Here is a 15,745-nt window from a genome sequence, read left to right as displayed (position 1 = left end):
GGAAAACCAGATGTCATTTAGGGAATAGCTGGGGAGCCTCTGGAAGAATTCACAGACAGGAACTGAAGTCTGTAGCTAGCAGTTAGGTGAGGATGTGAGCACTGCCCACAGTTCACCTCAGTGACTGCAGTGAGGACAGGGGCACTATACAGTTCACTGCAGTGACTGCAGTGAGGACAGGAGCACTGCACAGTTCACCTCAGTGACTGCAGTGAGGACAGGGGCACTGCCCACAGTTCGCCTCAGTGGCTCCAGTGAGGACAGGAGCACTGCCCACAGTTGACCTCAGTGACTGCAGTGAGGACAGGAGCACTGCTCACAGTTCACCTCAGTGACTGCAGTGAGGACAGGAGCACTGCCCACAGTTGACCTCAGTGACTGCAGTGAGGACTGCCCACAGTTCACCTCAGTGACTGCAGTGAGGACAGGAGCACTGCCCACAGTTCACCTCAGGGACTGCAGTGAGGACAGGAGCACTGCCCACAGTTCACCTCAGTGACTGCAGTGAGGACAGGAGCACTGCCCACAGTTCACCTCAGTGACTGCAATGAGGACATAAGGACTGCAGTAGTAGGAAACGCTCCTAAGCTACTCACCAAGATTTACAGCCCAGAGAAAACTCGATAAAATACTTAAACCCCATCTACTCCTGAAGGCATCCGCTGTGTATGCCAGCACCGGGATCACATAGTCAAGCCCTTCTAACAGTCAGCTAGGGATGGGGCGAGGACTCACGGGGCCCTACCACTGCTGAACTGTGGCCCCCAACAGACTCTCAAAGAGAGGGACACAGTATTCAGTTGTGTACCCATGAGATGTCCACTGGGTTCTCATAATTAGTTCCAAACTCAGAGGGCTCTGGGTCAATGACACAGGACACTAAACTAAATCAATAATGAGAAGGGGAGGGTTGGGGATTTAGCTCAGTGGTAGAGTGCTTGCCTAGCAAGCGCAAGGCCCTGGGTTTGATCCTCAGCTCTGGCAAATAAATAAATAAATAAATAAATAAATAAATAAATAAATAAATAAATAAAAATGAGAAGGGGAAAGAGATCTCAGGGAGGGCTGGTAGGGGGGTGGAGGGAGGTTGGGGAGGGATGACAAGAACATATAGTAGATGTGTATAAAAATGTAAAGGAACAAAACTTACTACTCAAAATAAACCCCCCCCAAACAAAGCAAACAACTCAAGTACTTCAGTGCCACAATGTCACACCTCAGTAACGTTAGTTACCTTCTATCAACTCCAACAAGAGGACTCCTTACCTGCAAGGCTGTGAACACGGTGCTCACATGGATAGCAAAGAACAGCACACCAATAACGACACACACCACCAGGTCGGACTGTAAACGCTCACTCTGTGGGACAGAGGGCAGTCATTAAACAAAACATACTTCTTGGTTTTTAAGATAGGGTCTCATGTAATCCAGGCTGGCTCCAAGTTGTTAGTAGCTGGGAATGACCCTGAATGTCCAATTCTCCTGCTCCGCCTCCCAAATGCCACCATACTTCTCTTTGCATAAAATTAAAAAAAAACTCCCATTTTTTCCCCAATTGGTAAAGCTTAAGAAATAATTTTGCACTGATACACTCCAGCATTTCTAGGTATTTCTTATGTAAAATAATCATATAGAATAAATCTTATTTTCCTCTTCAAGTTTCTTCTATTTTAGGGTTTCCTCAGAATTTAGTCCTGTATGTCAAGGACACAAAAGCGCACCTTGTTTCTAATGCTGTCTTTTAGAAGATTTCCCCTCACTGGTAAGTATGTTTTGCTTTTTTATTGACAAAAAAGACCAGAGCTGATCTCTTGAGGCATCAAAAACTGCACGCACATTTCAGATTTTTCCTGAGATTGGGCTCCTTCTGTAGTCTTACAGGGCTGAGAATCCTTTCTTTGAACTCAGGACCCAAATCCATTCTAGAATCCATTCAGCCTGGAGTACTTGTGTGCACTCTGCAGTTGAGGATCCCTGAACTGAAAAATCTGAAATAAAAAATGTTCTAAAATCCATGTTTGTTTTTTTTCAACAGTGGTTTGGGAGCACTTCAGGTTTTGAATTTTTAGAAGCATGCTCAATTCTGTAGTAAAAAAGAGAATCCTCTTGCTATCCCGGCCATCTAGTGATGAGTGGATATACAAGCTGTAGTTAACATTATACTCTGCTTAACGCGAACACAGAAACTAAAATCAGAAGAGAAGCTGCTTCAGTTTTATCTTGAGGTGTGGTTGGAGACCTTCTCTCCAGCCCCTGCCAAACCCTGTTAGTCCAACAACCCACTTATAAAATAAACATACAGACATTTATATTATTTAAACTACTTGGCCATTAGCTCAGGCCTACCATTGTCTAGCTCTTACTCTTATATTTAGCCCATTTCTATTAATCTATACTTTGCCACGTGGCTTGTGTCTTTACATGTTGCTTGTCATGGCCGTGGCTGGCAGTCTCTCTCTCCTTAGCCTTCCTGTTCCCAGCATTCTCCTCTTCCTTGTCCTACCTATCCTATCCTTCCTGCCTGGCTACTGGCCAATCAGCACTTTATTTATTTTAACCAATCAGAGGAACACATTTGACATACAGAACATCCCACAGCACTTCCCCTTTTCTTCTTTTTTTAAAAGCAAAGTTTTAACTTTTATATAGTAAAATTTCAGATAATAAACAATTATCAAGCAAGAATTACAGTTACAATATTGAAGAAGATATCCTATCTATCTTATATTTGTGAGTCTAAGGTTTTATATCTAACTTATCTTTTATCATAACTGAGGAAATTATAACTATCTAGTCTTCAACCACATCAAAGGCCTCAGAAGGATATAATATTACCTGAGAAACCTGAGAACCGGGAGAAGGATGCAAGCATTTTTTGGGAGTCTTGTAGGGTAGACAGAGACAGCTGGCAGCCTGGACAGTCACCTAATGTTCCTTTGTAAAGTTGGGGCATTTGTCTTCAGCCCACAGGGTAGATTAATAAACTTATTTTAAAGAACAACTTGTTTGAAATGTTTTACATTGGTATAGATTTTAGTCTATTGATATAAACTTAGAGTTAATTTTGTTATACTGTGTGTATATTTCTACTCTTAAGGTATTATGTTCGTACAGCTCATTTAAAATTGTAATGGATAATTAAAAATAGATTAATAATTAATCATCTATGATAATCATACTCGTAGCCATGTTAGTTAAGTCTTGTAGGTATACACAGAGATATTTCAGATAGATAGGTAATCTTCAAATACTTCAAAGACCTACAGAATATGGCATTAAAATACTTTTAAAATGTAGACTTTTTGGACAATAAGACATGTCTGCTCCTGGCAGCACCGATTTACTTCAGAGAGGAGGATGGGCATTGAAGACAATTCATATGGAGTTTATCTTCACCTTGGCAAAAATAGCCATTTGGGCAAGAAACTGTTCTTGCCTAGACTGCTTGATCGACTGAACACGCAGGATCCATAGAAAGATGATCACTAAACTTTGTTTGACAAAATGGTCCTTCAGGTTCCTGCTTCGCAGAGGAAACTGCCAGACATTCTACAGGACACTGAGAGAAGTGACCGAGAGACTCTAGCCCTGTGGGCTGAAGACAAATGCCCTAACTTTACAAAGAAACATTAGGTGACTGTCCAGGCTGCCAGCTGTCTCTGTCTACCCTGCAAGACTCCTGAATGTTGCTTGCATCCTTCTCCTGTTTCTCAGATAATAATATATCCTTCTGAGGTCTTTGATGTGGTTGAAGACTAGATAGTTACAATTTCCTCAATTATGGTACAAGATAAGTTATACATAAAAACCTTAGACTCACAAATATAGGATAGATAGAATATTTTGTTTAATTTTGCCAAAACAAATAGACTAGATATTGTAACTATAATTCTTGCTTGATAATTGTTTTGTTATATGAAATTTTACTATGTAAAAGTTAAAAAAAGTTAAAACCTTCCTTTAAAAAAAAAAAGAAAAGGGGAAGTGCTGTGGATATCGCTCTGTATAAATAAAATGCTGTTTGGCCAGTGGCCAGGCAGGAAGTATAGGTGGGACAAGAGAGAAGAGAATTGTGGGAAGCAGAAGGTGGAGGGGAGACTGCCAGACACTGCTGCCATGACAAGCAACATGTAAAGACACCGGTAAGCCACAAGCCACGTGGCAAAGTATAGATTTATAGAAATGGGTTAATTTAAGATAGAAGAAGTAGATAACAAGAAGCCTGCCATGGCCATACAGTTTGTAAACAATGTAAGTTTCTGTGTGTTTACTTGGTCGGGTCTGAGCGTCTATGGGCCTGGCAGGTGAGAGAGATTTGTCCTGACTGTGGGCCAGGCAGAAAAACTCCAACTACATTGAGGTAGTTTGTTAATTCTGATTTTCTAAAGAATTTGTGAAGTCATGTTCACTGAAAATAAATATTATGTCCAATGAATACCTAGGGAAGTTCATCATTCAGAAATAAATAACCTAAAATGTGGAGACTGGGGACATAGTTTTGATAGTAGAGTGTTTGCTTTGCAAGCAGTAAGACTCTGGGTTCAATGTCTAGCACAACAAAAGAAAAAAATCTAAAATAAAACAGAAAAAAGGTGTGTTTTGCCCTACAAAACAGATACGAACCTCTAGAATCCACTTTCCAAGTGAATAAAGTGACATCATGAGTCACTAAACTGAACTGAGAAGAAAACTCTAAGTATATGTTAGGAGACTGTTCTTTTCTTTGACCTGGAAACCCCGTTTTTAAAACTGTCTATGTATCTATGTGTACAGGTGTTTTGCCTATCTGCATGTCTGTCTACAACATGTGCACAGTGCTTGCGGAAACCAGGTGTTGGATCTCCTGGAACTGGAGTCACAGGCAGTTAGTTGCAAGCTGCCATGGGTGGTAGGAACTGAACCCAGGCCCTCAGTAGAGGAACAAGTACTCTCAACTGCCAAGCCACCTCCCCAGCCCCAAACACACTTTTCATGTTGTCCTTGAGAAGTGAAGCAAAACATGGGTTATTCTTTTTAATCAACCGGAATAGTAACAAATCTAACTTATGTTAAACAATTAAAACAGTAGTCTGCCCTTACCCATAGCTAGTAAGTTCCATGACCCTCACGGACACCTAAAACTACAGCTGGGACTTCATCCTACAGCTATACCCGTAACCAAGGTGGCTCTTCAGTAACCGACTGGTGGTGGTGGTGGTGGTGGTGGTGCGCATGGCAGAGGCTTTGGATAGTAGCATGTGTCACATTTGGGTGGAACGCTGCAACATTTCATCCTGCTACTCAGTGGTGTACAAATCAAAACTTACGGATTACTTATTTCATGGCTGAAGCCAGGGAAAATGAAATGAGGAGAGTTGATTACTGTAGTCAACTCTCAGTTCCTTGTCCCCAGGAGGGAGGACATTTCTACGATTAATGACATGACGTAATTTCGCTCGACATGAAACCTTTTGACATACTCTTCTATAATGAGACCAAGTGTGAGGACAGGACCTTTTTTATGCAGGCTAACTATCTCCTATCCAAAATGCATAGGACCAGAAGTATGAGAGACTGTGGATGTTTACAGATTTGGGAATATGTCCACATATAACATGACATGCTCTGGGAAGATGAGCCACACGTAAAAAAAATAAATAAATAAAGTTAATGTTTTCCTGTGTGCCTAACAGTCAGAAGGTAACAGCAAACAGCATGGGAAGTGAGCCTGTGATTGACTGCGTCAGACCAAATGTGCAGTTTTCCTCTGTCCAATCATGTCAGCGCTCCGAGAGTTTTACATTTTGGTCTGGACTCTTCTGGACTTTTGGATGAGGATGCTTAAGTAGTATGTTAAAATCTGGACTGGATACAATGAACAGTATTTAACAACACTGTATTTCCTCCAATTACTAAGGCCTTTCAAAAGTCTTCACTATATATCGCAATCATCGCCACAAGCCTTGTCGTGGTTTAAAAAGGTACACTTACAACAGAATTGCTAAGCTTTTCCGGCAGTGGGTCTTTCACTTCAGACAGAGGGTCTTCTGGGTTTTTCTCTTCAGTTTTTGGAAAAATCTTGGATTGCATCAAAGAGCTTTGTTTGAAAAAAAAAAAAAATAAGAGAAAGTATTTAATAGAAAATATGTATGAAGCTTGAAACTGAGCAAGTTAAACAGCAAAGTTGTTTGTGATATAAAATCAAATAATCCAACTACATTTAATCACAGACACATGTAAATTCTAAAAAGTTTATTTATTTTGGCAAAAATAAGCATACAGTGAAAATACTGTCATTAAAACTTGGGAAGAAAACCAAAAGAAAACAAAAAACCACAACCATGGGACTGGAGAGATGGTCAACAGTTAAGAACACACCCTGCTCTATAGAAGACCAGAACTCAATTCCCAGCACCCACATCAGGTGGTTGGACAGGTAGCTTCAACCACCTGTAATTCCAGCTCTAGTAGATCTAATGTTTCTGGCTTTCCATGGGTACATGTACATTCACACATGAGTGTGCACACACATACACACACGCATGTGTACATGCACACACACATTGGTACCACTTGATAGGCACTAGAAAAGTAGCTGTAGGGACTATAGAAATGCCAACATACTTTTAAATGTTCAACAATAATGACTGATCAAACTTACAAGAGGACAGATGGATCACTGCTTTGTCGGCTGAGATGATAGGACACGGCCACTAACAAACCACAAAAAACGGAGAAAAGCACTGGAATGTGCTGGCCATCCCATGAATCCTGAGGGAAAAAATTCAGAGAAAAAGATGCTTGTAACTTATGACCTAGCCTCAATATTTTAGAAACAGCAAATTTAAAGTTTAAAATGTTTTAGTTTTAGTAGTAACTGTACTTTATTCCAAATGAAATAAAACTTTGTTTTCATTTGATAAAGAGTCTCATGTAGCTCAGTTTGGCCTCACATTTGCTATGTAGTTGTAAATGGCTTTGAACTCCTAACTCTGCCTGCCTCTCAAGCATACCATCCCACATTAGTTATTGTTTTCTGGAGACCTGGGATCTAGACACTAGATTTCTTTCTTCTTAAGAAAGGTTCAGCTTCTCTCTCTCTCTCAATATTAGAGTTTTATTCATATTAGGAATAATTTCTCATATCTGTTGCTATCATCTCTCACATTTTAAGTAGTGCTCATTTTATAGTTGGTTTATTTTTCCCTTTCCCTTTAAATGTAAATCAACCCTCAGATCTTAAAACAAATAAAAAACTAGAACACAGCCCATATCATATCCATATGCTTCACAGCTAATATTCTACAAAGTACAAAATACATTTCCTTAATTCCTTTCAAACTTTAACTTATTTTATTTTTCTTCCTCAAAAGGCCAAAGGAACTACTTTTGTTAAGCCGTTGATAATCTGTTGGGTACCAAATCCCGTGGGAACCTTTCAGCCTCGGATGCCTCTCTGTGTGTGCCCTGTGGGTCTCTAGTTTATCTAACATTTAAACACTATCATCTCTCAGCGTTCAAACGCTTTTCTCTCGCCAACCCACAGTAGCAGTCTTCAGTGACTCGTCCTGTTGATGACTTTTCTATCTACCAAGCATGAACAGAAATCTTTCTACAAGACTACTACTACTATGTGCCTCTAGACCTCATAAATATGAGCAAATAAAGTGCTCACATTAAACACCCCTTGTTTAAACTCCAGGATTTCCACTATCATCATAGGTGCCACCATACTGCCACTGGTTCAAGCTGGAGCCTGTTTCTAACCCTCTTTTCTTTTTCCGTATAGTCCCCAGATGTACTGCTGGGACCCAGCTCCAGTGAAGCGCACAGCCTTTGAAGCTGGGCCCCGAAGCTCAGATGGTTTTTAGCCTTCATTACTCTGGACTCTGTGTGTGGCTGGTTTGGGATCCAACGCTGACCTACAAGCTCCTCATGGACAGGAAATGGCTTTTAGCACTGTTCTTATACAGAGGTACTCCGTAGAAGATAGACAAAATGAAGCAGACAGGGAGTCACTTCTCACAGCTCTTTGAACCTTATTATTTCTCATTATCTTGCTTTAACTGAAAATAAACACCCAAACGACAAGAATCCAGAACTATGTGAGGGGTTATAAACCACTGTTAGAATTGAGCAGTGGGCTCATGGACTCGATGCCATCTCCATAAACCCAAGCAGCAGTGGACGTCAGTGCCGTCTACTGGCATGCCCCATCAACTGCAGCCCCTGGGCTCCTTTTGTCTTGTTCTGTTCTGTCTCTCTGTGCTGGGGACTAAACACTGGGCCTGGAGCACACTAGGCAAACACTCTCACCCCAACTAAAACATGTTCTTATAAATGTGAATAAATCTTGATAAGAGGTAGTAGCTACATGTATTCTTAACCAGAAATAGACATTTAATTGCAAATTCTGCAATGCCATGCTTGCCTCTCTTCCAGGTGAGTCTAGTTTTAATACACTTTTAAATAGTAACCTAGGATTATTGTATGGAAAAGAATTTTCCTCTAATAATAACTGACTATCAAATTGCTTTAAAATTCAAAGTAAGACAGAGTAGGAGTATGGATCAGCATTAGAAGGCAGGAAGTTAGCGATAAAGTGTCTCAAGCAGGGCAGGATGGAATGGTCCGTCAGTTCTAAGCATTCAAGTGGAGATGTGATGCAGACACAGAGCCACGTCTGTCGTTTACCTTTAAAGCTCCATAGCACAGCCCATACAGCAGGGCAACGGCCACAATGCTGCAGAGGAAGCTGTACAGCGCTGCGAGCAGGCTGGTGGTGGCTAGACAGGGAAGGAGGAAGGAAATCAGGACTTTAGAAACACCCGCAGTAAAAACCTCTAACGCACAAGAAAGCGTATCAAGTAGCATAGTACTATTTCTTCATGGGCCTTTTAAATATCCAACTACTTCATTTTTTCACTAGCTTTGACATAACCAAGACTTTCATCCCCAATATTTTGTTGAGACAGTCTCAATCTTAGCTCAGGATGGCTTACCACTCTCAGCAATTCTCCTGCCTCACCCTCCAAAGTGCTCAAATCCCAGGTATCAGGTATCATGTCTTACTTGCCATCTTCAATCTTTGATAGAATATATTTACCTCAGAATCTCAGAAGAAACATTTGTGCCTCTAATAGGCTTCAGAATGTATCTTGGGGGCTGGAGAGCTGGCTCAGTTTTAAGAGTATGTGTCGCTCATGTACAATTTGGTTCCTAGCACCCACATCAGACAGTCAAAGCCACCTGTAATTCGAGCTCCAGGGGATCTGATGCCTCTGGCCTCCACAGGCACCCAATTCCCACTAATCAAAAATAAAATAACCCTTTTTGAAGAAAATGTATCTTACATTAATAAGATATATTAGAAATCAAAGCTTGCCAAAAAAAAAGGCCTGAAATAAAACTGGAGGTATTAATTAACCAATGAAAATATCTTTCCATGTAAAAAGGACTTGCTTTACCCACATCAGTAAATCTGTATTTCCATTTACTGATCAATTCACACAAAAATGTGTAAATCTGACTTCTAAAAATGTCAACAACAAGCAACCTACCCAATAGATTACTAGGAATAAGAAGCAGGCCTAGTTAAGAGTTACTTGTTATTACAAATATAGCTGAGAGAGTTCCGTAATGTAATTTTACATGATATGACCTAAGGGAAATCCACAGGGATATTCATTTATTATTAAAAACAATGACAAAGTCCGATCACTCTCTAAGTCACCTACACAGAGCCCTCTCCATGTGCTTCAGCATAAAACCAGCAGTAGGTCCCTGAGCACTGACACTGCCTTCTACTCACTAAGCTGAACTGATTGAACACAGCAACTGCTTTCGATTACAAACATCAAACATGAGCAAACACGCTAGTCTAATACACAGCGAAGTTTTGACTTCTAGTTACAATTTCAGCCAGGTCAGCTGGGGAGATGGCTCAGGGGGTAAAAGTACCTGCTGGGCAAGCATGGGGACCTGAGTTCCAATCCCCACACCCATGTAAAAGGCTGGGCATGTCTGCATACGACTGAAATCCTAGCACTGTGGGGCACAGACAGATGGAATCCATGTCCTGAGAGCTCCTCGGCCAGTCAACCCAGCTCAAAGTGTGAGCTTGTGGTTCAGAGAGAGAGAGAGGCCTGATCAAGGCAGTAGGTAGAGAGGGAGACACTCAACCTCCTCCTCTGGTCTCAGCATGTAATCACGCACACAGGTGCATGCGCCTGCACTCACATGCACACACGGCACACTCCATCCCATGTACATCAAATTGAAAACTAAGCCATGCCATCAACATTTTATCAAGAGATGATTTCAGTGCATGTTTGTAGAAGGCCAATGGGGATCACAAATGTGAAGTGTAAAGAAAATGAACTATAAATATAAGGTTAATGGCATTCCTTTTGAATATTTCCTCTGTTTACATACTCCTTTCCACAAAAGGTTACGTGATGAAGAACATGCTATCTCAACTACAGTAGCTGCTGTTGAGTTCTGCAGGTCACTATCTTCCTGATTAACAGTGGCTTTTTTTGGGGTAAGATTTATTTATTTTGTGTATATGAGTGCTCTACACCTTTATGCCAGAAGAGGGCATCAGATCCCACTATAGACGGTTGTGAGACACCATGTGGTTTCTGGGAATTGAACTCAGGACCTCTGGAAGAGCAGCCAGTGCTCTTAACCTCTGAGCCATCTCTCCAGCCCCAGATTTTTTTTTTTTTAAAGATAAAATACATGCATGGTAAGAAAATTGTTTTTCTAAGTTATCGATTAATGTATACATATTCTACTCTAAAAACAGAGATAAATCTTAAGAGCTGATTTAACAAAGTGGTTTTTAGAGTCTGGCCTTGGCTCTGAAAGCAAATACATGGACATGCTAAATGGGCACCCAAGTACAAAGTCCAAGTACAATCAGACCTCAACCTGCTCAGCACTGATGATGTTATAAACATCTGATGATGAGTACAGATCTCAGGAAAAACCTCCACAGTAGCTCTTCCTTTTACCTGTGGGCATCTATAGTCCAAATACATTCCATAGAAAAATCCCGGAGAATGTAAGAGAGAGGCCACATCCCATAATTTTTACTTGGTTATAGGATGTGAGTGTGCAGGTGTATGGCACCTGTCTGCACAAATGCATGCTGAGGCCAGAGAAGCATGCTGGCATCATCCTCATGTTATAGCACATGAGTATGCAGGTGCATGCCCTGTGTGCACAAATGCATGCTGAGACAGGAGGAGGGTGCTGGTGTCATCCTCATGTGGTAGCATGTGAGTGTGTAGGTCCATGCATTTGTTTGCACAAATGCATGCTGAGGCCAGAGGAAGGTGCTAGTGTTATCCTCTGCAACACTGCCTAAAGACAGGGTTTCCCACTGAACAAGAAGCTTACACTTACAGCTAGGCTGGCTGGATAAACTGCGTAACTGTTGTATTTCATTATTAGTTATTATTACTTACTTCACTGTGCCTAATGTATACATTAAATTCTATCATAGGTACACAGGTACAATACACAAAAAACAGTCCATACAGGTACCTATTATCTGCAGTGTCTACAGGTATAGCCACAGTGTAGCTTGGAACATATTACCTATGAATGGGAGTCGGGGGCATGGACTATTCTACAACTTTCTTTTTGCAAATTATTTTGTTACTTCCCACATACTGAATCTGCTATTCCTCGACCTTTCTAAACAATAGTAGGCCTGACTGTTTTTCTTAACTACAACTAGCTGCCTCCTGCCTTCAATTACCAAATAAGTACCTTTTCTTTGCTAATCTCAACTCTAAAATGAAAAGTAGAGAGCATTTTAATGGTCAGATTGTTATTTCACAACCCATATCATAGCAACTGTAATTTACTTACCATTCCCACCAAAGATATGGATGTCCAGTTGTTCACAAAGGTACATTACAAAAGTGTTCACCTGAGGCAGGAGGCCAATGAAAAACACTATTGGGAAACAGAGTGTAAACACTATGGAGGAAAGAGAAGGTAATTAAAGAAACACCGCAGCCATTCTTGTTAAGTTACAGCCCATACGCAATGAGGTCAAATTTAACATTTCCTACTGTGTGACTGTTAAAAGATATGATCTAAAATTCTGTTGCCACACAGCTGACTGGATATTAAAATCTCCCACCTATTAAAAAATACCTTTTAAAATCATCTTAAGGGGCTGGGATACAGTTCAGTGATAGAGCAATTGTCTGGTAGACATGAGGTCCTACATTCAGTTTCCAGCACATGGGGGAAAAATCATTTCAACCATTTTTTACATAACATGAACCTAAAATGTATAATCATCATCATCATCATCATCTTTATCCTGCATCCTCTTCAAGAACAGAATTACTTTATTTATTCACCATTAACCTTTTCATTCTTAGTAGCTCTATAGCTGTTTCTCAGACAGGAATAGAGTAAGCAAAATGAGCTAGTTTTATCTATTTATCAGTCAACTGTTTGCAAACAAATAAACTAATGTTAAGATGAGAGATATCTTCAAGATGACTCACCTATAACCAAATCCCTGGCTGACAGAAGCACCAGTGGATTGGTGAAAGTTATTCCATATAATTTGAACTTGCTTGTAGTTAGGTTTCTACTGCCATAATCCAAGAGCCAAATAAGAGCACAACATAAACAGAAGTAAACTGGCCTACTGTAGGCAATGATACGATTATGACCCTGTAAGCAATACATTTTCACTGTCAGTTTAGTTCATTTTGAAAGCCAAAACTAACTCCTAAGGTCATTATTAGCTTATGTTCTAATGGTTTCAACCATTTCCATATGAGAGGCAGGTTTCTGATGGTTGCAGAAAATGCTGAGGGCAAGTACAGAAGGGGGAGGAACAGAATGAGCCCTGTGGTGCCATCAGAAATCAGCCATCAATATGAACCCATCATTTTTAATAGGCATTATAAATAGACCCAAGAGAAGTATACACACACAAATGAGTATACATGTATAAGTTACCTATCTTTACCCACTGAGAGGACCTAGACACAATAAAATTCTAGTAATGAGGTTACTAACATCCTGATCTTAGTTTACAAATAGTATTTACAAAGAAGAGCCGGAATTTCATAAGAAAGACAAGACAGTTGGAGCCAGTAGGGGAATATAAATCCAACCTGGATCATGATCACTGCTAGTTGGGGAAGAAAAAAAAGTCATTTAAGGATCACAGGGCTATGTCAAAGGACACAGAATAGTCTGATAGGCTTCAAATGGCCAACTGAAGGACAACCTGGGTACCAAAGCAAGCACTGTGACATTACAGTCCATGTAATACACCCACAAGTCCACACAAATACACAGGTCAAACTCATACACACACATGTGTATACACACATACAGAGACAGAGAAAGGGCTCCAGTACAGTTCAGTGGTAGTGCAATGATTTTCTCAGAGCACAAGGTCCTGGGTTCATTATCAACACCACAAATAATCAGTTAAGACAGAAGACAAAACTACCTATCCCTTTTGGTAAGAAATAAACTAATATAGAATAATGGAATTAGAAAATCAATATCTAGCTACTATCAAACAGTATCTGACTTGAACAAGAAGCCAGTAGACATAAAACAAGTCAGTAGCAGTCTGTGGAACACTAAGCTATGCATACAGACTCAAAGGACTCCCAATAATAGACTCAGAAGTACACGGGGAACAATGGCGACAGTATAGCAGAGCAGAAGCTCTGACCAGAGACGGTGTTTGTTTCCTAGGGGACATTTGACAGTTGTAGACACGTTCTTACAGGCAGCAGTGACACTGGCATCTACTTGGGAGAAGTCGGAGACGTTCTTACAATGTCCATGACATCTCTGGCCTCCATAAAAGCCTTGTCCAGCCCAAACATTAACACTGCAGATCTGAAGAAAACTCAAGCTATGTCCTCATCTCAAAGATCAAAGTTCACACCACCAGCAGGAGGGTAAATCAGTACCATAGCATCCTTGCATGATGGATGCACTGAGGCTATTCCCACCCTCCAAATGCACTAACTTCTAATAAAACAGAAACATCAAACACAAATCAGAGGTTAGTCTACGGTATAACTGGCCTCTGTCCATAGATAATTTCAGTATCATGACTAAGGAACCACTCCAGATTATAAGAAAGTTAAAGAGACCAGATCAGGAACTCTACTGCCAGCTAAGACAACAGATCAAACCTGAGAAATACCTATAGACCAGACAACAGCATTGTATTAGGGCTGATGTCCTAACTTTGACAATCATGTGAATGAATACACAAAATGCTTTAAGAAACACACTGAAGGTAAAGAGACATCATGTTTGCAGAAGGGAAAGAAAGGAAAGGGGCAGAGAACAGAGAAGGAGGGGCTGAGCTACACATGAGAATTTAACCCAGGGATCTGAGGGGCGGAAATCAGTTTTTCTCTATTCCCCATGATGCTGTGCTGCAAGCCAGCAATGGCATCAGAATTCAGTTACACAGCAATGCATCCACATATCATTCTGACAAATCACAAACATCATTAGTTGAAAGAAAACCATTTCCCTGCTTGATTTACCTTCTGTTCTGGTTGCATTAACTATTTCAATATAAAGATGAAATCATTACATTCAGAAATGAGAGCTCTACTAACACTATACTTGAAGCTTATTTTTAGAAACCATTCATTCATCATTTTTTATTTTTTAAATATAAGATTGGGCTGATGTGTAAAATTAAAACACAAATATAATAATAATAATAATAAAAGAAAAAATAAATAAATATAAGATTGGAATTTATTTGCTCTGGTCACTTTGAGCCCCCTGTAATCTCCCTTCTTCAGCCCCTACGCTCTGGGGTAAAAGCTGGGAGCCACAAAACCCAGCCTTGCACTACTGTACAGGGACATCCTTGGGCCTTCACTAAACAAATGGCTGTTAGCTCCAGAACCAGATCAGCGGACACATGGTAATTAATCAGCAAGGATTTCATCTATTACTTAGCACAAACGTCTCAAGTAGCAGTTAAATGCAGTACATCTTTTCTTCCTTGCTCTTAATTGATCATCACAGTGAAGCTTTTCCTACTTCAAAATTCTATTTTTAATACTTATTCACTATTTACTTTCAAATTTTAGTAAGTGCAAACAACCAAGCTTATATGGATTTCGTCTGCCTAAGTGACACTCTCTTGAGGCAGGCTGTCAGAAAATGAATTATTATGCTCATTTCAACCAGGATTCAGTCAGTACAGTTTCATTTCCTTTTGTGCTCATAAATCAACTCCACAGTGTGTCCGAACTTGGATGAAACAATAGAGACAGATGTCACTCAACCTGGTACACACAAGGAACTACACGGTGGTTAGGGCCAGGAGCTGGGGCTTAGCAGTCCTTCCAGGAGACTTACGTGTCTGGGAGAGGAGGAGTCTGGCTGGACACTCTAGAAATGAAGCAGAATGATACATTATTTTACTCAAGTCTCGGGAATTTCACAAGCAACTTAAAACAAACAAACAAAAACCAGTTTATTTTCACGTTTTAGTTAAGTCACAAAATGCTGGGCTTCATTATGAGATTTTCATGTGTACATATGAGCATGTTTTAATAATATTCACCCCTTCTTCCCATCCTCTCCCCGCCGCACCTGTACCTTTACCCGCCATGGTACTGTCCTTTCTGCTTTTATGTCTAATAAATATACAGCTTGTGTGTGTCTTGGGTACCTAACCATGTATGTGCATGCATCCAATTATATGTGTGTATCCAACTCTCTG

The 15,745-nt window shown here is 40.4% G+C and overlaps 1 protein-coding gene across 4 annotated transcripts in view; it reads right to left on the bottom strand.

Annotated features, from left to right (window-relative positions):
- Positions 1-15,745, bottom strand: part of Pcnx1 (pecanex 1) — a 145,048-nt gene that overhangs the window by 33,166 nt on the left and 96,137 nt on the right. For 3 of the 4 annotated variants that reach the window (XM_036206590.1, XM_036206591.1, XM_036206593.1), the window contains 7 exons: positions 15,379-15,411; positions 12,516-12,687; positions 11,863-11,973; positions 8,674-8,765; positions 6,641-6,750; positions 5,971-6,076; positions 1,267-1,359 (listed from right to left, as the gene is read on the bottom strand). In XM_036206590.1, coding sequence (XP_036062483.1) covers positions 1,267-1,359; positions 5,971-6,076; positions 6,641-6,750; positions 8,674-8,765; positions 11,863-11,973; positions 12,516-12,687; positions 15,379-15,411 — 717 coding nt within the window. The remainder of the gene's footprint in view (positions 1-1,266; positions 1,360-5,970; positions 6,077-6,640; positions 6,751-8,673; positions 8,766-11,862; positions 11,974-12,515; positions 12,688-15,378; positions 15,412-15,745) is intronic. The other variant, XM_036206592.1, reaches the window with a different exon arrangement.

The sequence above is a fragment of the Onychomys torridus genome, chromosome 14, assembly GCF_903995425.1.
Source record: "Onychomys torridus chromosome 14, mOncTor1.1, whole genome shotgun sequence".
Taxonomy (NCBI): domain Eukaryota; kingdom Metazoa; phylum Chordata; class Mammalia; order Rodentia; family Cricetidae; genus Onychomys; species Onychomys torridus.
The sequence above is the reverse complement of the archived record's forward strand: the minus strand, read 5'-3'. Positions and strand labels throughout refer to the sequence as shown.